The sequence below is a fragment of the Pseudochaenichthys georgianus genome, chromosome 4 (genome assembly GCF_902827115.2).
Source record: "Pseudochaenichthys georgianus chromosome 4, fPseGeo1.2, whole genome shotgun sequence".
In the NCBI taxonomy this organism is placed as follows: domain Eukaryota; kingdom Metazoa; phylum Chordata; class Actinopteri; order Perciformes; family Channichthyidae; genus Pseudochaenichthys; species Pseudochaenichthys georgianus.
The window spans coordinates 10,405,107-10,429,543 of record NC_047506.1 but is presented as its reverse complement, the minus strand read 5'-3'; the positions used below and the strand labels follow the sequence as shown (position 1 = coordinate 10,429,543).

The 24,437-nt window shown below is 43.0% G+C and overlaps 1 protein-coding gene across 2 annotated transcripts in view; it reads right to left on the bottom strand.

Annotated features, from left to right (window-relative positions):
• Nucleotides 1-638: 638 nt before the first annotated feature.
• Nucleotides 639-24,437, bottom strand: part of plpp3 (phospholipid phosphatase 3) — a 32,211-nt gene continuing 8,412 nt past the window's right edge. The window contains exons 2-7 of one of the 2 annotated variants that reach the window (XM_034081491.2): nt 15,908-16,062; nt 12,691-12,783; nt 12,086-12,273; nt 11,923-11,980; nt 8,075-8,251; nt 639-2,895 (exon numbers count right to left, since the gene is read on the bottom strand). In XM_034081491.2, the coding sequence (XP_033937382.1) occupies nt 2,767-2,895; nt 8,075-8,251; nt 11,923-11,980; nt 12,086-12,273; nt 12,691-12,783; nt 15,908-16,062 (800 nt within the window). In that variant the 3' untranslated portion in view covers nt 639-2,766. Of the gene's footprint in view, nt 2,896-8,074; nt 8,252-11,922; nt 11,981-12,085; nt 12,274-12,690; nt 12,784-15,394; nt 15,553-15,907; nt 16,063-24,437 lie in introns of both variants that reach the window. The other variant, XM_034081489.2, reaches the window with a different exon arrangement.

The window sequence follows — 24,437 nt, the reverse complement described above, 5'->3', positions numbered from 1 at the left end:
ATTTTAGACATTAAAAATATGTTTATAAAGTGCTATTCTGAACATTGTTATGTGATAGCATATGATGTGCTGTGCATGATAACAGTGTAGCTTTTGGTTTTTGAGAGGAAGCTGATAATCACTTTCATTCAGGCTTTTCTCTTCTTGATTCAAACTCTCTGTGGTGGAGAAAATGACACTTCTTGTTTAGTGATAATCACAAACCGTGATGACACACAAACCAGTGTAGTGTCTGCCAGAGTGTTGGATCACACACACACATCAGGGCCTTTGTTGTGTGTATTGCATGTGCCATTTTTGACAAGATGAACTACGGACTTGGAGAGGCCGCTGCAAATAAGATATTTTTCAGCTTCCATACTATGTAAAAGTAACTAAATCACAACATATATTTTTTACCATGTCAGAAAACAGACATACATATAAGGAACGTTTTTTTATTATATGCATAACCAATGCATACATTTCTTATTTGTGCAGTTTTTATATGTTCTTGTGTTTGGGAATATAGAGGACTTTCCTCATACACAAGAAACAAAGCAAACATTTACAACAACAATCCATAAAGCCAAACAAAACATATTCATATTCAAAACGTGTAGTCGAAGTGTGGGATCAATAGTCAAGACAAACCAAAGTTGTGTTCATATTGAGCTTTTTATTTGAAAGCACATGTATTAGAGCTAAGTACATTTAGCAGAAAAACAGCATTGCAACTATGTCTTTGTACAAAAAACGAGACGATACAAAAATACTAATATTGAATTTGAATACAATTGTGGGTGTATTTTTTGAATGCATATTACAAACATAACTATTACAATCTACAATAGTTGATAGTTATCTAGATACAAAAATCTGTCAATCGATGCTTTTTAAGCAGCATTTTGTAAATAACACAGGTCTGTAATCATAGTGGATATATCTAAACATGTTAAGAAACAATATCTTACAGAGTTAATTTTAGTGATCTATACATTATTTATATATTTATAAAAAGAGTGAAAACGGTTTTGTGAAATAATAGGACGGACTATACGATGAAAAAGATGTGCAACATGGCGGAGTGTGTTGTTGGAGGAGGATCTGAGTAGGCTGTAAATAAAAAGGGTTTCTGTATGTGTACTGTACAACGGTTAGTGATTATACAGGACATGCTAAAAACACACACGGTTAAAGATGCTTCTCAGCAGAGAATACAAATAATAGATCCACAGTTTTTAGAACGCTCACCTGCTCTCTGACACACAGTGGCAAACACATGCACACAGACACATAGACACACACACACACACACAGACACACTTGGCACAGCTGACAGTGTGTTTCATTTGACACACACTTAGTTTATCATGAGGGGGTTTGTTTTCACAGGGCAAATCGCTCATACCTATGTACACACACATTCACACACACAAAAGATGTACATGTACAAGCACACCCACACAAACACAAGAGTCTATAGGACACACACATACCCACACACACACACATCGAGAGACAAACATCCATTGCCAATGAGTGATTGGGTGGGTGAGAGCCCCTCCCTTCCAGCAGAAAGAGCCCAAATCATCCCAAACAATGTGCCAGCTTAGCTGTAATTCATCACCCTCTTCGCATTGGTGACAGCCTGCACCGCTTCACTCTGTGCACCCATCCCCTTCCTGTTAAGGAAGCCAAACAGATGGCCCCAACACCAGGAAGTGGCATGGCACAGCCACGCCTCTTTTACAGGTGCTGGGAGGCTGTGAGATCTGCCTCCCTCCTTCCACAGAAAATATTCCCCCTTTACTACATCTAACTCTCAAGAAATGCAACATCCCGGGTTTGGGCCGCTCTAAGAGTCCTCTACAAAAAACTTGATGTGCTGATCTTGGGACAGTTGTGTTGGAGGGCTTCAGTTCCTAATGCTAAAACAAAGTGTATTCAGATAAGGATGTCTTGCTTATCAGTAAGATAAAAGGCAGTCAAATAACTGCTTTGAAACCTGTTAAAAAGGTCGGTATATGACCCTTGCTATGCTAACTCTATCCTGGCTAAGCATGGTGAAACCACCACGCCGGGCTCTGTCGGATTCTCGGAGTCAATTCCTCAGTTTCATGTGCGTCAGCATCATCAAGTTTTTTTTCTCAGTGAGACATCTCAGGCAGCAAGTGGTGATAATGGACAATGGACTTAAAAACAGTGCTATAAGTTATATTTTTCTATACTGTTAATATTTCTATGCTGCTAGTTATTGCAGTAATATCCTTCCCATAGCTAAGGAAGTTGTTGTCATACGGCGTTCCAAGGCCACAGAGAGTTCAGAGAGGATGCATCACTCGAAATCCCTCTCTCCCTAGGCAGGGGGTTTGTCATTTTTTGTGTGTCTTTACTTCATTTGTTATTCTTCAAAAGTGTTTTCCCTTTATGTGGTTACACTTCCATCAACCCTCCACACCCTCAGCTCTGCCTGTCAATTTCTCAATTAAATGTGTCTTTTAGTCTTCCAAATCTTTTCTGTTTGTGCTCAAAACGATGGGCTCAAATGTTGATTAGTAGTTAACATAATAGTAAATAATGAGTCTGGATAGTGAGAGTGGACTCTGCTGTGCAAATCTCAAATCTGACACCCTTATCCACAAAGTGCCTTGCTGGACACTGCAAAAGGGAGGAGGGTGTCGTTGGAGGAGCAGCTACAGTCTCTCATCGCTACATTCTACTGTCCGATGGGAAGAGCAGCGATGTGATTGGCTCCTCAGTAACAGGAAGAAGTCGAGGCCACTCTCACACCATGTTGTGGTGATTGTTCCTCTCAATGATGTCGGACGATTGGAGCAGCTCCTTCTTGATGGGGGAGGGCGGAGGCGTGGCGGGCTTCACTCTGGGCTTAAACAGGTCTGACACATAGAACACCTGGTGGACACAGAGGGAGACAGGGTGAGGACAGGAAACAGAGACCACATGGGACTCATAACATAAGGAAGGATACAAGTTTCCTCACTAAATAAAGATGGGATTTCTTAGCCAAAACTAAATATGGAGATTATTTGGCTGGTCATGTATCATTTTGAAGTTCAGTTTTAATGCAAATGTACCACATTGCATGCCAGCAAAGTCATTTAGATAGAACATGTTAAACTAACCTCAGATGATTTGACTAAACCAGACAGCTGCCATGGCAATGCTACTAGATAACATCAAAATGTCTACTTAGCTTGTAGCCCTGGCTCAAACAAAAAACAAATCTAATGTAATTGTGCAAGTGAAAATGTGATTAATTTAATAGCAGATGTAAAATGCACATTTTATTTGGACCTGGAAGCAGTTTGGAAATAAAACGCGGGTCTGAACAGGGCTAGTGTTAATACACTGTAAGCTGGCGAGAAGCATAAAAGGAAGGGTTGCATTACTTCATGATGCCATGATGAGAAACTCCCTTAACCTCCCTCCTCCACACTTTGAAAAATCCTACTTTAGCTGCACGGAGTAATGTGGCTGAAGGACGTTATGTTAGTAAAGCTCACCCTAAACTGACATTCAGATATAGTAGCCCAATCTTTTATTAAATGATGCCAGGGGTGAATTTCCCCGTTCACATCATCTCTGAGGTCAGTCTGGCAGCAAAGGATGTAAGAAAAAAAAAAAAAGGCAGAAAGGAAATCTCTTCCTGAGGTCCTGATGACATCATATGTCAAACAGGAAAATGGGCAAGGGCGTACAGGAAGTGGGACCATGGAAACTACTGTCCACTGTAAGAGTGGATTACCGTTTCCGCTCACAAGGGTCTTGGGTCAATCATGAGCAACAGCCGATTAAGCTACACACACACACACACACACACACACACACACACACACACACACACACACACACACACACACAATTGGCGGGGGCAGCTTTTCCTTCCGTGCTGCCAGTGGAGTCCGAGTCTGTGCCAGGGAGACAAGGGCCGAGGGGGGAAGCTGCCATTCAACACTGAACTCTGAGAAAGAGTGCCTATCATGCACACTAGGAAAACAATATGGATAACCGTCATATGGGAAATTCATATTTAAGTTTGGCCATGTTTCGACATGCAGTCAATTATCTTTTTGTATGACAAAGACCGTCTTATTCCGAGTGGTGGGCTCAACACAAAGACATTCTCTTTTTACAGCTTGACATTTACTGACCATAAAATGACCTTCACTGGTGACCTTTGACTGATGGATGACATCACTAACGTATAGATATCTTCATAACACACAGCTGCCTTCAGAGTTAGAGAAAAGGGCTCTTTGTCTGTATGGCCATCAGTTTGCGCAGTGTCTTCAGTGCATCATTATATGGTATATTATGTATGATAGGGGAGTGTGGAGGGATGTGATGTTATTATCTCTGGGAATAACCCGAGTCGTCATGGGAAATATTTTAGGCTCGTTTCCCATCAGGAGGCTCAGCGTCCAACCACAGCGGGCCTTGTTGTCGTGTCAACCGACCTCCAACCTATCGCCCCTGAACCTGCCATGGTGGAAAGCTTATCACGACTTCACCACTTCCTGTGCCTGCCACACACACACACACACACACACACACACACACACACACACACACACACACACACACACACACACACACACACACACACACACACACACACACACACACACACACACACACACACACACACACACACACACACACACACACACACACACACACACACACACACACACACACACACACACACACACACACACAGAGAGCGAGAGAGCGTCCGGACCTTTTGTGTTGAAAGCTGCGGACTCAGCAGTTAGGCTCATAATACAGGAAAAAAGCAGATTCTTTAAAGGCATGTATATAAATGTATGGATGTGTGTGTGCATGCGTGTTTTTTTTACCTCCAATTGTGTGTCTTTAACCACTATTGAAATGTCAAGCCTGTCACATAAAGATGGTAAGTCCCGCAGGAAGTGAGTGTACTCATTTGCAGGAACTGTGAAAGTCTAAAAAACCACTGCATTACTCACTAGACCCCATCTGCCTCATGTCAAAAGATAAAACTGAAATGTTCTGCACGCACTTGAAACTATTTATATTTTTGCAGCCATCCCGACAATAAGTCAGTAAATGTATTCAAATTAACAGATGTAAGTTAGAGGATGGTACTGAATAAGATATAATGATGACTATACTTATAATGTGTGCAATAATTGTTCAATTGTGCAATACTCAAATACTTATCAAATTCTAACATTAGTGTAAACATATTAAGTCTCTTACTATATCCTTGGATAAATAAAAAAAATAACTTTGCTAGGGTAGATTAAATTAAATTTAGAAACTTGTGTGTGGAGGGATAAAATATGACTTCCTGCTTCAGTTCAATGACCACTCAGACGCTGCTTTTAATATTTAAGACCCTGAGTATTTACAGCATGTCCTTGTGAGTTTAAATCAGAGTGACTCCTGACCTGTACTCCTACAATGTCTGACCCAACTCTTCTCCATTGTGAATATGAACCTCGAAAAACGCTGCCCTAGCTTTCTCTCTCACAGCTGCTTCCTGCTGGATTCGGTCCTCTCGACCTTCATTACCACACATGTTGAGAAGGAGGTCACTGCGTCTGATAGGAAGTGCCAGGTAGGACAGACTGACCACTTCCTGTTTTGGTTCCTAATTTTTTGGGATCATGATTATGGACCACAGCCCTAAACACATCTGGGCGCGATGGACTCCAAACAAACATTTATCTACACATTCTTTATAAATCTTGAGTTCGACCACCCATCTTTAACTATGACGACAGACAAATGGTTTAAAGCTGCAATTGATTTACAAAGACACAGCCGCCACTACAAATAAATGTGTTCATTCTCACCCCAGGTTTGTTTTGTTCATTTACTGGCACTCAAGGGGGGGGCTCTGGGAATAAAGAGGTAACTGTAGTCTAGGGAAACCTTCGAAAGCTAAGACAATTAAGTCCAAGATCAACATGACATTCTAAGTCTCTTGCGAATACAGAAATATATTTGAAAAGGAAGACACTTTTCCACAAGGCCATGTAACCCACCATGTTACATTCAGAACAATTGTTCACAATCACTCACTTGGGACTGACGTGCAGACCCACCAATTTGACTACCGTGTTCTTTTGTTTTCCAAATCAGACCTTTCTTTGTATTGAAGTGCACTGTGAGTGAGTGCCCTCGCCATTATATGCACAAACTCAGATCCATGGACCACATTACCCAAGCTGCTTCGGGGTTTTTAAATATTAAATGCTTTATAAATGCATTTCATGAGAGGACAAATTCTCCAATAACAGAGCTGCTACTGCAACTCATTTGTTAGTTCAAGTAAATATAGTATATCCAAGCAAAATCATTTAAGACTGTTAGCGCTCTTAACATCTAAGAGACATGACTTTAGAGTGTAAACTCAGTCTTTTATCCTTGCACTTCAAACTTAACGAGAACAAGAATAACGACTGTCCACATGTTAACTTAAGATCTAAGGATGCTAACACTTGAGGACTTTCTGCTGGCTTCTCCAAAGCCCACAGGCTTCATACGTCCTCTGTCGGCCTCCACTCATCTCCTGTCAGCTTCTTTCTGCTCTGCTGCTTATTGAGAGACTGACACAGCCGGGTTTAAGCATTCACAGATGTGTGTTTCTACCAAGACTGGGCAAATCAGACCGGGCCTCAAGGATTGTTAAACTAACCTCAGCGCCTTAATCGGCAGGGGTTTAAAAATGAGTGTGCATGCGCATGTGTATTATTAATATATATATATATATATGTGTATGCAAGTGGATACAAAAAGTGTTTTTGTGTGTTTTAAGATGTCTCTCTGAGGGTAGTGGGATAGCTGAGTTGGATTAAACCCACGCAAATCCTGAGCCAAGATGTAGACAAGGCTCTTCTCTCATGTCACTGCTCTCCCTACACTCCTCCAGCCAGTTCTGCCCATTTAGAAGTCAAGCTCATATGTTGAGGATATTTATGAAACATTCTTCCCCCTTTTTTTTTTATCCTTGTCAAAGCTGATGTCATCCAGGAGCGCCTTCCAGCTGGAGGAGTGATGATTTTGCCAGAGCATTACGTTCTATTGTTACTTGCTGATTTCTACTTAGGGTTCATTTTGGATCATGGATTCAAAGGACCCTGGTGTGCTCTGTGTGTGTGTGTGTGTGTGTGTGTGTGTGTGTGTGTGTGTGTGTGTGTGTGTGTGTGTGTGTGTGTGTGTGTGTGTGTGTGTGTGTGTGTGTGTGTGTGTGTGTGTGTGTGTGTGTGTGTGTGTGTGTGTGATTACATTTTGGCAGTGCCAAGGTCTGCCTAGGCGCCACAACTACAGTCTTGCTGAATTTTATGAACCTAATCCTTTCCACGTTCATGATTTGGATCGTGTAGAAAGGTAAGGCTTGTTTGAGTCTGCCTGTGTGCAAGTGTGTGTGTGTCTTTCCATACGTTTCCCAGAGGCAGCAGAGTTAGGCAGGGGCCTGCTGGGCTGATAGAACCAGAGCCGCCAAATAAAAAAAAACAAAATAATTAACAGCCTCATTCCTGTTTCAAAGGCTAATCCTCTCTCTCGCTCTCTTTTTACACTCCCTCTACTTTCCTCTTGACCCAAATTCAATTTTCCTTCGTTCCATGTAGCTTAGTGTAATGATGAGGGTTACGAAAATCATCTGGCGACTGCCGTCACGATGTCAGAGGAGTAGTGAAGAGAGTATGGCATTTTTTCACACACACGCACGCACACACACACACACACACACACACACACACACACACACACACACACACACACACACACACACACACACACACACACACACACACACGCTTGACTCCAAGCAATGTGTTATTCATTAAAGGGAATCAGATTCTCCTCACTTCACTGCCTACAGAGAGGAGAAAAGTGAAAGAAGGAGCTTCTTGGAGTCAAGGTTTATTTAAAGGTTGGTGCGCCTGCAGGATCCCCAGGCAATTATAGAAAGGATTTAAATTGCAAAAAGATGTAAGCATTCATGCTTTGCACTCATATCATGTTTTCATGCAGTTTGCTGGTTAAGCTAGTGTGTTTCGAGTGACATGTGTGCACTCACTATGCAGTAGGCCACCAGGGCTCCCTGCACAAAGCCTGCCAGGACATCGGTCGGGTGGTGCTTGTGGTCGGAGACGCGTGACAGGCCGGTGTAAAAGGCCATCATCAACAGGGTGAACTGCAGCAGGGGGCGGAGGAGACGAGCGCCGCGCCAGGAAAACCTTGAATGGAGATAGAACTGTGAAGAGAGAGAGAGAGAGAGAGAGAGAGAGAGAGAGAGAGAGAGAGAGAGAGAGAGAGAGAGAGAGAGAGAGAGAGAGAGAAAGAAAGAGATATTGTTATTTATTTTGTCTTCATACAGAGTTCAATATGCAACATTTGTGTGTAACTTGTACATTTCCTCTCTGCGGGACTAATAAAGGTATTCTGATAACAAGCTCTGAGTCTCTGACATACAAACCCTTTAACTAAGAGTTCAAAAGATGCAAAGTTCCACATCATGTAACTGATGGTGCTGGGCTGGACACCTGCAGCATGTGTGTTAGTGTATTATTACTGTCTGAGAGGTCTAGACCAAATCAAAGTAGGCAGGCTGGCCAGAACCGCAGAAAAACCCTCTCTTCCACATCACACACACACTTGACTGCCTGAGACCCGGACATGATTCATGGTTTTACATCCCAGCTGTAAAAACAACACAACCACAGAGAGCCAGTGGAATACACACACACAGACACAACGGAACACACACACACACACACACACACACACACACACACACACACACACACACACACACACACACACACACACACACACACACACACACACACACACACACACACACACACACACACACACACACACACACACACACACACACACACACACACACACACACACACACACACACACACACACACACACACACACACACATTTCCAACCATGAATGTTTCAGCACTGTTGGGATGCACTGTCTACCCTCGATGAGAGTAAATAGAAGACAAAGCGGATGCACCTCCAACCCAGCCAGCCGCCATGAACCATCTCCTGGGTGGAGATAAAGACCGAGCCGAGTCTAAACAGGAACAAGTAGGTCCAAGGCCACTTACTGTACAGTCACTCCTAAAACTTCAAATACATTCACACCACCCTTTCTCTTTATATCCACATACACGTGCAGTGGTGAGATCAGCACAGGTCCCTCAGACATCCTGTGTTTCAGCACCACTCGTACCCTCAACTTCCTGTCCTTTACACCCAGAGACAGAGGGCTTAGGAGGGGCCGGCCTCAGCCAAGGTCTACCCAGACCACACCTCAAAGCCTGTGTGTTATAATCAGCTAAGATAACAATACCTACAGACAGCCGCAGTGCCTCCCAGCAACCCCGTCCACTACGAGCCCCTGAAGGTGTGGACGTAAAGCTCCCTCACACTTCCTCTACGACACCATCATTGTTCTTCTCCTAACGGAAGCAGAGGAAGCGATCCCTCCCATCCCTTACAGTTCTCTCCTCCCTGGCAGGGATGTTTAGACTTCAGGCTTCCTTCTCAGCGTTTCTCAGGTAACGGGCAAGGAGTACCGATAAGTACTTTTGTCTGACGTCTTGCAGTCATGAATGCAACGTCCGAACAGCCTCCACACAACACCCTAAACCTCTCAGCTTAAGCAAACGTTGGTGGCGGTTGGAGGAGAAGGGCTCAGCCAAAAGAAAGAGTTACAACCTGCGTAATATGGCCATATCTGACTGAAGGGTAAACCCAAACAACCTGTTCATGAGCACATGACGTCATGTTAACCGATACAGACGGTACATGACCTTCTAGAATCTTGAAATTGATTATATTCCCCTCTATAATCTGTCCCAGACACAAATAGACCCCTCTGACCCTAGCTGTCCTCCCATACATTAGTTTTGTGTGTCTCAAATAGTTAGATCTGAGAAAACAACAATGAAACACAACAATAAAACGAGTCCCAGAAGATTCCCACGACAGATGGAGACAAGAGCGACACAAAGTCTGGTGGTTTCTAAAGGAATCCAGCTCCTTCCAGTAAGATCTTCTCCCTCTGTCTTTCTCGCGCTGACTCAGCGTTCAATAAAAGAAAACGCACAACAAAGTGCGAAAGAACGAGTTTGAGGGCTTGATTTACACGCCAAGCCCCTTCCCATGCCGGTTCACACCAGGCTGTGAGACAAAAGCATAGCTGTGGTTAAGACCACTTCACAAACAAACATATTGGTTGTTTCTTTACAAACGACATGTTATCCCCTCGGTGACAGTCGGCTCTGAAGGCACACATAACCCACAGAATGATCCCAGCTATTTGTATCTGGATCGTTGTGTTCACATTAGACAAAACAAAAGATAGCTCAGTCGGCCAATGAATGCACACAGGCTTCTTCCCCTTGGCTGTGGTGTATCTGTACAGCGTGCCGTGCTGTCTGCGGCAGTTATCAGTGTGCCGTCTTGGAAATGTAAGCACAAAACCACATCAGTCACACTCGCAGCACTCAGACGCACTTGGCAGGAAATGAAGTGCTTCAAAATCAAAGAGTGACAATTAGTAGATAACTGGGGGGCTGTGAGTGGGAGACTGAGGTGATAGCCAGTGTGGAAATGACACTTTCCCCCGGTGAAAAAACAAGGGCCGATGGGGAGGGAAAGCATCACAGAAAGATAATGCTTTTTTCTTTTTAATCTAGTGCAGAAATTCCGATTTATTTTTAATTTGTCCAATATCTGATTTAGATTGCTGTGTCATTTAAAGTATCAATTTGACATTTTGAGGAATACACACATTTGCATTCATCTAAATGTTCTATGTCATGTATCCTCATCTATCAATTGAACTTGCAGTCATTTGTTGTCCTTATATTATATTTATTTGGCTTCAGAATTAGAATCATATGTTGTTGTGGACACATCACCAACACAAATATACTTTTTTAAGCACATCTCAACAGAGAGGGAGATTCTATAATTGAAAATGTGATGTCACATGACGTTCAGCTTGGAGTAAACAACAAATGCCACAGATTCCTTTTTCCACCAGGAATGCCTCAACTGTGGGCTTTGTTTCAGGATGGTTTAGTATTCCAAAACATCCACTACAAACCTAACATCCTCTCTTCTCGCTTTCTGTTGCGCTGTTTGCACCAACCTCCTCTGGCTGTGGTCTTGAGCTTGCCACAGCTGGAACATTGGTCTCTGACTAGTGTGTCCCTCTGTGGTCTGGAAGCATCACATGTCCATTCCCTCTCTGCTTTTCCACTTGCTTTTAATTCATTTCCCTCCCTGGTCCAGAGTGCAGCTGTAGGTTCACCAAGAGGCTGGGAAATACCCACAGCAAGCTCTTAGTCCATGACAATACACTACATCAGAACTTCAACTCTCAGCCCACCGTGAGAACCGAGGACACCAAGGTTGAGTCAGCCAGACCCAAAACATTGAATATGTTCCCCTTAGAGGAAGAGGGGGAGGATGATTGGGGCACTGTGAGATGGCAATTCTCTGTGTATGTGTAATTAGAAATGCATCTTGGGTGCTAAGCCCTGCCAGACACCCACAACAGGAGTGAGAGGGAGAGACTGAGGGAAATGGGAGAGGACAGGAAGTGCAAACGCAGCTGCTCTGAATAAAACAGGTGGAGTGCATCCATCCAGCTCTCAGAGGAGGAAAAAAGGAGAATAAAACTCTTTATAAACCCAGTGAGGAGAAGTGGATAAGAACAATGCCTTGCTTTTTCTTCAGGCGTTAAATCCCTAAATCACTGCCCTGCCTTCTTTCCATAACTCCCTCCACAATCTGTAAGCCACTGTTTCTGCTGCTCTAAGCATGTGTGTGCTTGCAAGAATGTGAGTGTGTTGGGATTCATGTGGAATAGATTTGAATAGTTACTTACAGCCAGGTAGAGCATGGTAAACATTGAAAATGAGGCATGTCCCGAGAAGAAGGATTTTCTGTTGAGAGAAAGATATCTTTAGTTAGTTTTTCCAATTCTAGGAGTATTTTTCAATACACAATAACTAATGTATGTTGTGTATGTATTTGGTGTTAACACACACCTGGCCTCCTGTACATCGCTCTCGTCACCAGTGCAGGTATAGTTGGTGATGTATCCCATAGAACAATCGATGGTGGAGAAATCTGGTTTACAAACATCTAAGAAGTGTGGCCTCATACGGCCCACTGACACCTTGGCAATGTCTGTAAATGACTGGCTGACGGCACATCCAAAGAGAAACACGCCCATCTGCAAGACGGCACAATAATATTAGACAAGATATCAATATAGCTAAGCCTTGTTGGAAGGACATGTGAGATTGTCTGTTCTTACATGGTACATGTGCAGTTTACTGTGATAGCGGTTTACAGCTCATAGTTTATAATCATTTCTGTAAAAATGTGTCCTTGATTTTAGACAGTGGTAAACATGAGCAATTTCAACAGTCAGTGTTGCTTTAATGACAGCTATTGCTAACAAATTCCTGAAAAAAAAAAAAAAAACTGTAACAAGCAGGCTAATTAAGCTAATGTTAGCACCTCAAATTGTTTGGAAACTATCTGGCAGATTTGTTCATGCTTCAAGCTTAGCCATTTTAACATTGTACGGTTCAGTAAAAGGCATTTATTAAAATAGATTTAAAAAGCACAATTCTTCATGGCTGACCTGCTTGTAGAGGGCTGCGACGTAGGGGTTTCCGACAAAAGACTTGGTTCCCTCGTGAAGTTGGTGAATCCTGAAGCATTCTCCAATAACAATCTAAAAGAAAGGATCGTTTTTAGATAAAAACAAACGGCACAGATCACAAACACAAGAACAATTCTAGCTTTTTTAACGTCTGAATCTTATAGTTTTACAGTAGGTTTACAGACTTATCACCATGCATTAAACATGAACAAGTTTGAGTGTTTATTCAGCAGGAACATCTAATTTCATTCCAGGGTGAAGTCACAGATTGAAGGGATGTGGAAAGGACAGACAGACAGGGAGAATGAGTGATTCACACAAACACAAACAAGTAGAATGAGCATGGCCTGCCTTTCCCTCGGGCAGTTTTGATGTGATATGAAAGTATTAATGAGTGGTTATCAATGCTCAATGATATGCTTTTTATGTGGGACATGAAGGATAATGACACAGTGAAGGCAAAGGAAAAGGAAAACATGAAAACACAGGTTCTAGACTGGGTTAATATCCCAGTCCGATTGACCTGACTTTGATAAAAAAGAGGATTTATTTCAGGGCAATGGTCTGCTTGAGTAGGCTAACCTGAATCTTGTGGTATTCAAGCCAGAAGGTTTTATGTCGTGTTGGGGCCCAGGGTAAGACCTCCTCTACACTGAGGGGGCTTACACCAAGCCAACCCCCAGGGCACGTAGATGTCAATCATATCTGTACCTCCTGGGGTATCTGACTGACGGACGGGCTGCTCTCCACCGCTAACCACATCTCCCTTTCCTTCTCCTTCCCACACAAGGCTCCAGTCTTCGGCCTACATTCTCTCAGGAAAATATTTACCTGCCTATCTCTAAGCCAGCTGACACTCAGTGCTCTTAATGCAAATAGCATTAAGACTTTTAATGTGTACACATCTACAGGATCAGCCTTTTCCCAGGCACCACCAAGTTAATACAGTTACATAATGTTTGCGTATTTACATCTATTGTTTGTGTGCTGTTAGGCTTGATAAACACATTTATCCTGCCTATTGGGTGGTCAGCTGGCAGGCTTAGAGCCAGAACAAACAAACATAGTGTCGCATTAGTGTGTGTGTGTGGGTGTGTGTGTGTGTGTGTGTGTGTGTGTGTGTGTGTGTGTGTGTGTGTGTGTGTGTGTGTGTGTGTGTGTGTGTGTGTGTGTGTGTGTGTGTGTGTGTGTGTGTGTGTGTGTGTGTGTGTGTGTGTGTGTGTGTGTGTGTGTGTGTGTGTGTGTGTGTGTGTGTGTGTGTGTGTGTGTGCTATTGTCAATGGATTGTTTTTGATCTAAGCTTGAGATTAAAACTACAGGAGGCTGATACAGGGCAGAGAAGTTTATTTGGGTTGTCGCCATTTGCATTCAAACCTCTCCGCCCCTTCTTCATCTCCCTGGCTTGGGTTATTGGTATGTGGCGAGTTTATCTTAGTGCAGACAGAGCCTGTCATAAATACTGCAGAACTTTCTGATCAGAGGAGAGGGCTCAATAGACGCCTGGAGGGTATATTTTGTTCGGCGATAGATCTGCTTATTGATCTCTAGCTAGCTAGAGCTAACTCTGCTTTTCACAGTTGAAACGTGGCCTTTTAGACATTGATATGTCTGACCAGTAGGACTGTTGGGATTTCCCTTGTAGCGAAGATAAACAAGAGACCCAACTGGAATCCGCTACCAATTTATGTATATGTGTGCATATCTGTGTGTGTGCCTGCATGAGTGGTGAAGGAATGGTGTCGGCATGGCACTAGTAATGAAACACAGCTGTGTGAGACACGCCAGCTTTGCCCACACGTGAACATGTGAGGGAGCTAACTAACACAGTCTCCTGGTTCCAATAAGCAGAACAGCTGAGGTGGTAAAGCGTGTGTGTGTGCCCACCAAGCTGATGGCGAGGAGATGGCGAGGAGATGGCGGCACAGCGACGTCTTAGTCTGAGAACTTATGAGGGGGCTGTGCCACAAAGAGGCTGGGGGCTGTAAAGATCATCTAGCCTGACCACGTGGCACTAATTGACGTACACATACCGCACCAAATGTCATTATAACATGTTTCCACTCACCCTGACCCCCCCTCTAATTTGCTGGCACTAGACTAGGGCCATTCCCTCTTTAGAGCAGGAGTCAATGATGGGAATGAGGACTTCATGCTGTTTTCTAACTGGTGAGATGCCTCAGGCCATCAGTGAGGCACTGCGGGCATGGGAGAGAGCACTGACACATTCACCCCGGGCGATGTGCAGGGCAGAAAGGGCATGGTGTCACTGTGCAGGGATACGAGTCGGAGGTTTGAGAATGAACCAAAGGCTAGTAAAATCTCTTTGGTCATTGGCATGCATGTGTCAACCCAAACTTGGGGGGCCTCTCGCCACCACTGACTTGCTTAGAGAAGTCATTAAACAGACCATTACAAATGGTTTGGATGAGGCGAAGCTGATACGGAAGAATAAAGTATGATGAAGAAAACGTAGGATGAAAGGGGTAGGACATATTTAGAGAACATTTAAAGCAAAAGACTGGAGTTTTTTGGGAAAATGTTGCATGATAGAAATCACTCAAACTTCTCAAATAAGGTTTTATGTTAGTGAGACTAATCTATTGGAGCAAGGTAACCAAGATTTGAAAAGAAGTGACTTTGGAGTACAAGCAGTAAACAAAGGGAGTTGTAAAGGTCGACTTACAGAGAAGATGGCAATAAGAATGCCAACACCACAAAGCACGGCATCGCTAATGGTGTCTCCCTCTTTTCGGGGGAAGCGGATGGACTCGTCCGAACAGTAAAACCCGCGCTGGTACGGCTTTATGGTGCTAGTCTCAATGATCAGGAAAGGCAGGCTAGCTACAAAAGACACATGAAAGAGGGGAGCAAAGAGAGAGAAGGACAGAAAGAGAGAGAGAGAGCATAAAAGCACCAGGTCAGTGACACAGACATAAACGGAGGAGAACAGGGGGGGCACAAGGAGCACACAAAACCGGGGGATCATGGGATAAGGCAAAAACGGGTGCTGCTTAAGATTTTCATGTATGGTCATCTGAGAGTGATACTTTTGTAAAATCAGAAAACTGACACCATAAATGATAAGCTATGATTTAAGAGTATTTTTCTTCTCAACCACCACCATGAACCGTCAGCCATCCCCGTTTCTGCCTTCAATGTTCCCCAACACCGAGTGCTCTTTGTGTGTGGGACTTACGGACACCGAGGGCAGTGTCAACCCAACGACAGTGAGCACTGAGGAGGACACGGTGCTCTTCTTGTAGGAGTATCTCAGGCTGGAGTCACTGCAGTAGAAACCCCTCTGGTACGGGCGCACAGAGGTACGATGCAGGACCAGGCTGGGCAGCATAGCTACACATACACACATTAATGAACGGATGTGTGAACCCAGGCACACAACTAAAACATGGAATCATATGGCCTCATACAGATAACTCCACTTACCTGGAAGCTGAAAAGAAATCTCATTAAAACACACTTTAACAATCCTTCACAGGTGTCTGGATGTTAACATAATCAGGTTGTTTACTCAGCACACGCCCTCCTGCTGCCCCTGTTGACAGTGTGACACACGGCTATAGAGAATTGAGGGTGATTCTTTAGCATTAGGAGACCCCTCCTGACAGGGCAAATACAGATTGACATTCAAGACTAGGGGTCCACAAAGGAAACCTTCCAACATGGGTACTTGGTCAATACTACCAGAACTCTAGTGTTATAGATTGCAGGGAAAGAGAGTGCCATTCTAGTTAGAGTGTTGTTGTTGATAGAAACAGCTTAGCATAGCAATCTGTACGGAGGCTCAGTCACTGGTACATTTTTATATACAAAGCCATGTTAGGGAAACTTCCATCTTATATCTGCTCCCTGATCTCACGGAGAATTGTAAGTGGCTACTGCCTGAGATCGAATGCTGTGGTTTTATTAAATGTGCCAACTGCTAGGACTGTCTTAGGGAAGACAGCTTTTAGATGCGCAGCTCCTCTGTCTTGGAATAGTCTGCAAATTAAATGGAAACTGAACAATCTGGTGCCACTAAATGTTTTTAAAGCTCGGTTGGATGCTACTCAATCGGAAGTTGTTGGTACCTGTTTATGTGGATAATTTTGTAAATGATGCTGTATGATGTCCTTTTGTTGTTCTATTTATGTTTATGTTTCATGTGGAACTACTTGAGCAGGTCTCCCTTGGAAAAGAGATCAATGATCTCAATGGGATTGTATCTGTATAAATAAAGGTTTGAAATGAAATGAAATGAAAATAGAGGCTGACAACAATATAGCTAGCCTGGTAATAAAATCCAGGTTTGGATGTATGAAAGAAGAAACATTTAATGTTAAAGCAAGATGTTATTACCTTTGGAGTAAGCCAGGCTAGCTGTTTTACCCTGCTTCAAGTCTTGTGCTAAGCTAAGCTAAGCTAACTGGAGTCGAGCAGTGGCCACATATTTTCCATAAATCTAGAGTGATATCAATCTACTTTTTATTCCCCATAATAAAAAAACATTTCACAAAATGACAAACAACTACTTTAACAACAGCCTTCATGAGGATCTGAAAGAGCTTGTCCAATGACCTCAACAACAAATACACAACCTGAGAGCAGTGCGAGATGTTCAATGAACTCTAAAATACAAATCTCCAAATTAAAGTACTACAGGCATGCACATTCTGGCTGACACTGTCCTTTAAAATGTGTGAATACCAAGAAAAACATAACTAAGCCCACCCAACTCTGGAACATTTTTCGCACAAGAACATGTTTGGTGTGTGTACGACGTCTGACTGTAGTAGCTCATAAGAGTGGGCTGAAGACATGGAGGCGTCCTGAAGACCCACACATAGACACACCAACATATACATTCATCTGCAGACTGCACAGATACTACTCCCACATGTGGTTCGTGTGGTTAGCTCACATCACAGGGATTTTTTGACATTTATTTGGGTCAAAGTCAGAACTCTACTCATGAATGTTTCTAATGCGGCTGAGAACCGCGGCTCTTGTCTCACTAGTGATGGGAGAAGGAGCTCATGTTACTGGTCTGTCCTGAACAACACAGCAATCATCGGTAACCATTCACACGAGACCTCAAAACACACTGTCTTATGCATGCTACCCACTCGAGGCTCCCACAGGTGTGACATCTGCCCTCACTTGAAATAAGAATGTGTGGTCTCAAGGTGCCAATGAGTCAAATAGCCATTTTTCTTCATTTTCTCCTTCTTTTTGCATATATGTGGTTTAATATATGTGGTGGTGGTGGTGGTTTTCGAGCATAGGAAATTATCATTTTGAAAGCCGTCTCAAAAAAGTGATGCTTTTTTTGGAGGGTTTTATGTCAAGAATGAACTTTACAACTCAACTTTTAACACACACAAGGTGTCCTTGAACATAAGTGCCTTCAGATTTGTATGTAATTACAATGTCTACATTTCCATGAACACTAAGGTTACTCCAACTGCTGATTCACACGATACATTTCAAGCTCCAGAACAAAGGCTTAATTGACTTTGAGGTGAGAACGTTTTGTCAACTGGTGATTTAAGAATCATCCTAGTAAAAACAACTTGAGAATTTAGAAGCTTCTTTTCATCCGTACTAAATAATACTTCCAAACAGCAGAGAGCCACTTAAAAAGCTTAAAGGGTTTTAAGCATGTTTCTATTGTTTTGAAGTTTCAGTGTAATAGAAACAGTCTGTCTCTCTCTCCAGGGGTTGGTAGAGGGCAGCAGATGGGCCGGTCCCAGAGGCAGACACCTGCACAAACATGGTGCCGTGCCAGGGCTGGACAGGCTGCTGGAGGGCCACACAGGGCCAGGCTCAGTGGTGTCTGAGAACCACACAACAGGCAGGGTTAGCTCTGGGTGAGCCTGTTCACACAGAATGACGTGGGCAACGGGTGTTTTGTCTTTTTGCTTAATGCCCCTGTGAAATTGGGTACAGTCAACACCTTGAAAACCAAGGGAACACCAATGCATTAAGTCCATGTAAAAAATGTGTTCTGTTGAGTAAACACACACTTTTTCTGAAATAGAAAAATGCTTTCTTCCACGTCAATCTCTCTTTCTCTGCTTTTCCAATTTGTACTCTTTTCCTTCCCTCTCTTTCTCCGTCCCTCCACTCTGTCCTACTTGTGGAGGGGGGATTCACATGCTAATGAGGAGAAGTGAAAGGAGGTCATGGGCTTACAGACATGGGAAACACACACACATACACACACACAAAAACGGTGCTTAAACCCGCCTAAACCGATCGAAAAACAGCACCTCAACACTATCTATTGAGAGTGAAAGAAAGCCTCTCTGTCCGTCCGCACACCGCCCAGCCTTGAAATGCCAAGCTGTTTTGTGCTGCCCCCCCCCCCCCCCCCATGCAATCTCCCTGAAAACATCCTGGTATGTGGGCATACCACATTTAGCACATGAACCTCTCAGCACAAAGTTACCCCAACTCTACAGACCGTCTGAGCCTAGTCTCCTGCAATCAGTGTTGAGAAGAAATATGACCTGTTTAATGGCAATAGGACAAAGAGCGGGTGACCTTCACAGGGTCTGCTGACCCAGAGAAAGAGGAAAGGGAGTGTCAGAAAGATGGAGAGATAAAAAACAGAAAGGGGAGAAGAGAAAGAGGTGGGTTGGGCTCTTGGCAAAGGACTGTGGTGTGTCAGTGAATTAAAAACAACTATTTTACAAGATAAGATCATTCAGTGATGCCTGAGAATCTCAAACACTCACTTAAGAGGGGAAAGCCCCTGCACTTTTGACACAGAACCTAAACGAAATGTTTTATATCCATTGGATCTATCGTCTTCAACTATTTTCACCAGTTGTTTTGATTGTTTTGTCTTGCTGGAGCGGTAGTGAGTTCTGAGCTTTGAGAGCCAACAAGCCTTATGAGCCATCAACGCCCTGAGCTGCTTTTCAAAGGCACAAACAGCCATCTGAGAATAATTTAAGGCAAAAAATAAATCAATTTAGAGAAAGAGAGAGGGGGGGGGGCAATAGAAAGTATGAAGAATGCAACAGGCGGAAAAAACACATTCTAAGTGGGTGGCTTGGCGAGTTTGAGGAACAGTTCTATTTGTCTTATCAGATCCTGTCATGCATTTCTCTTTCAGTCTATGAGGAGAACCGTTGCAGACCACTACACACTACTTACCACAGGTCAGAGAGAGAGAGAGAGAGAGAGAGAGAGAGAGAGAGGGAGGGAGAGAGAGAGAGGGAGGGAGAGAGGGAGAGAGAGAGGTATTTCTTTGGCTGATGCAGAGGTCATGCCGGTGCTTTATGTGCATGTGCGTGTACTGTACTTATTCTCCATCCGTAAATCCACTCAACTTCACGCTCCACTGCCTGCTAGAATTTATGGAACAAAAATAATGTTTATATATGATTTGCTGTGCACTGCATATGTATTTACGTTTGACTGTATGTAGCTTGGTATGTATGTATGTATGTATGTATGTATGTGTGTGTGAGAGTGCATACACCAGTTGTTTGTGTGACAGAGATTATCCAGCAAGCACTCGTTTGATTGGCTTAGGAGTTACATTTGGTATTGCGAGTTAGCTAATAGATTAGCAGGGCTAACACCATGAAGTCTGAGTTTTACACTTCACGCAGAAACACTTTCTATCTCGTAAGAATTTGTTTTTTTAATGCATCTTAACAGAGTTACTTGATATCCGTTTCTTTGTCCTGCGTGGTTAAGGATAATCAATCTATTATTTCCCCTCATCTTAATACCAACTGTACTTCAGAGAAGGACACAATGGTTATTCTTAAGGCAGCTTATCTTCTTTGACGGTCAAAAGGTTAATTCCCTTTGACATTGCACTACTTTCTCCATAGAGCTACACCTGCGTATCTGCTGAGACTGTAGTGGCAAGCTTCTCCCATGACGCTCTCTCCTCTCTGGCTCTCTATTGACATTTTAATGGGCTTCATGGCTCTCGGGGACAGAATTAGAAAGATATCGTGATTATGGTGAGTTAGCTGGAGCGTCAGCAGTCAGAGTGAGAGGTGAATGGGAGGCGGAGCGGTGTAGAGGAAGGGGTATTGTAGCCTGCTCTAATGGAGGATTTCCTCCTCCCGTCTCTCAAGCCCCTCATGTGACCCGTCCTAAAGAAGTGGGTCCAAGAATTCAGAGGAAGGTTAGAGAGGGCGGAGGCTGAGGGGGACTTGTCTGCACAGACCGGCAAGTCCATCAATCCGACTTTGTCTTTTCTTCTATGATTTTTCTCACTGCTCTACAACAATTCAGCCGTAAGAAAATTAATGGCTCAGCTCCGCCCAGAGTATATTCATGTTATTTTTTTTGCAAATCTTCTAGATTGCTTATTCTTTAGTATCAAGTACTAAGAAGTCATATGATAAAGTTAGGATTTTGCCTAATAACATTTGATACTGTTAACTCCTTTAAAGCAATTAGGCTTTCAAAAAATATATTGTAAACTGTGAAGACAATCTTTCCAGTGATCTATTTAGAAAAACCTGCTAAATGACTGATATTGTTGTGAATTTTACATAAATATCCTCGTGGGACCCGAGGAAAAAAAGTGTCTTCCAATTTCCCTTTTTTTGTGATTTCCTACCTATTTAGGGTTAAAAAACCATATTGCAATTTAGACTTTATTTTATTTTAAAATGTTACAGTATCTCCACTGTAGAGGACGTCGGGACCATATTAGTTTGAAAAGACAGCCAAAATTAACAGATGGACTATGTAATGTATTATGGTTATAGAGTGATATTAACACAATAATACATTCACCTTTATTTAAAACATGAATAAGTAATTGATCTGAACATTGCTGTTTATTTGGTCAATACAAAACTAGCTTGTTTTTTGGTGAATCTTTCCAGATCTTCAAAGACTTTGTAGTCAATGTAGTGGGAAAGTACCTCATTGACTCCAGTCGGCACGGGCTGTAGGGTCAACTTGACTAGTTTGATGGATGTGGTCTCCATTTGACCTGCTCATAGAAACAAAGCTTGCATTCCTGAGGCAATTCTCATTTTTCGTGGCTCCACTTAAAATAAAAACAATAAGACATACGTGCTACTCTTGGCCCACAGAGGGCCATGTCTTTCCAGCTCGTCCCTGTCTGTCTCTTTGTATCTATCTGTGCGCTCATGGAGCCTCCTGCATCTTTCCCCCCCTTCTTCTTGACCCTCTTCTATCCCAGGTGTGAAAGCCTCATCTCTCTCATCATCTGAGAGCTCAAAATCTTAATCTTTCTGAACTTTCTGGTACAGAAAATGTCTGCTTCAGTTCCGTCTCCTGCAACAATATTGAGTCATAAAGTCCATGAAGATAGTCCTGACGTCCACTAGAATGGACATTTATAAAAGGACTGTTATTTGAAAACGTATTATTTAATTGCTTTCAGAACTAATTATATAGTTCCTCACATGTTAATAAACAAGAACATATATAATTTTCATGATAACAATTACAATTATTCAAAAATATTTGACTTCTCCTCCTGCTTCTATACAATTTTGTTTTTCGTATGCCAGCCATTTTGGATGAAAAGAAAGAGGAACTTCCCAGCATGCAATTTTAACCAATGACATATCACTGGAAAGACCAGGATGTCCTCTGTACAGTACATCAGGGATTGATAGAGAAGCTCAAAAGAGTAAAAGGAGATGCATGTTAACAAAATGTCCACTACAGTGGACATTTTCAATGGGCTGGGTCCCAGGAGGTTTGGTTTGGGATTGTTTAGAAAACAAACGATATAAGACGCCCCCATTGGGCTCTGAATGATTGTTAGGGTCATTACTTACTTTTTCTGACATCAGTTGCAGTTCTTAACTTGATGAACTACTTAAATACAAACAAGAAACATTTCTTACCTTCTTTATCATAATAATTTATCTTAAGGAACCAATATTTCTACTAAGAAACTAGATGTGTTTGTGTCTTGTTATGACAGAGAAACCTGATATATGTGTACAGATCAATTACCTTCACAGGTGTATTTCATCCCAATCCCCGTCTCTGAAGAAATCTTTTGACATTCACTCAGTTGAAGCTCCACGGGTACACACACCCTGCAACATAACCTGTCGCTAAAGGACACTCCTAAGTAGATAATATGTTGTTGTTATGTAATGACAATGTTAACGTAATGAGTGTGACTCTCTCAGTGTCTAGAGAGTGAACGACAGAGAGTGTGTCTTTATTGAATTAGCACAGCCCTCTTCTCCATTAGTTTGGATGAAGGCTCTCTCCCACCGTGTAATTGCAGTGTGTGTTTGCATGTGGGAGGAGATTAGCATTGAGTGTGCGAACAGTGAGAGCGTGTGTGCTGTTTTAGTGTATCTGATAAGAACAAGGGATCAGAGAGAATGTGGCTCAGTGCCAGGTATACTATTTTGGTAGACATTATTATAGCAAATGAAGGCAGGTGAGCAGGAAGCTGGCTCCCTCAGTGGCAGTTTAAATGAATTTGTTTTAATGGAGACTTGGTACATACGCTTTATGTTTAACAAATTAAATTTGAAGAACACACACACACTTATTAGTATCAAACTATAACGCTGCCGTGACCTCGGTTTTAAATACGACCTGCCAAGCAGATGACTTGGATGTTGTGAAATCTGTCACACATCCACCACCACACAGTGCCGTTAGCCCTCACAGTTCCGCCTCTCTGTATGTCACTGAAGCCGGGAGTATGTGTGGCCTTCCAGATATTTGGGAACAGAGTGCATAGGTTGGCTGAGGTTCACGACCGGCCCTGGAAGTATCCACAGAGCCAAGGGTCAAAGGTGAGGGATGTGACATACAGTGGGGCAAAAAAGTATTTAGGCAGCCACCAATTGTGCAAGTTCTCCCACTTAAAAAGATGAGAGGCCTGTAATTTTCATCCTAGGTATACCTCAACTATGAGAGACAAAATGAGAAGAAAAAAAATCTAGAAAATCACGCAGTGATGTTTTGGGGCTGTCGATGGGCAACACGGACTTTCAACTCCCTCCAAAGATGTTCTATGGGGTTGAGATCTGGAGACTGGCTAGGCCACTCCAGGACCTTGAAATGCTTCTTACGAAGCCACTCCTTCGTTGCCCGGGCGGTGTGTTTGGGATCATTGTCATGCTGAAAGACCCAGCCACATTTCATCTTCAATGCCCTTGCTGATGGAAGGAGGTTGTCACTCAAAATCTCACGATACATGGCCCCATTCATTCTTTCCTTTACACGGATCAGTCGTCCTGGTCCCTTTGCAGAAAAACAGGCCCAAAGCATGATGTTTCCACCCCCATGTTTCACAGTAGGTATGGTGTTCTTTGGATGAAACTCAGCATTCTTTCTCCTCCAAACATGTCTAGTTGAGTTTTTACCAAAAAGTTCTATTTTGGTTTCATCTGACTATATGACATTCTCCCAATCCTCTTCTGGATCATCTAAATGCTCTCTAGCAAACTTCAGACGGGCCTGGACATGTACTGGCTTAAGCAGGGGGACACGTCGGGCACTGCAGGATTTGAGTCCCTGGCGGCGTAGTGTGTTACTGATGGTAGCCTTTGTTACTTTGGTCCCAGCTCTCTGCAGGTCATTGACTAGGTCCCTCCGCGTGGTTCTGGGATTTTTGCTCACCGTTCTTGTGATCATTTTGACCCCACGGGGTGAGATATTGCGTGGAGCCCCAGATCGAGGGAGATTATCAGTGGTCTTGTATGTCTTCCATTTTCTAATAATTGCTCCCACAGTTG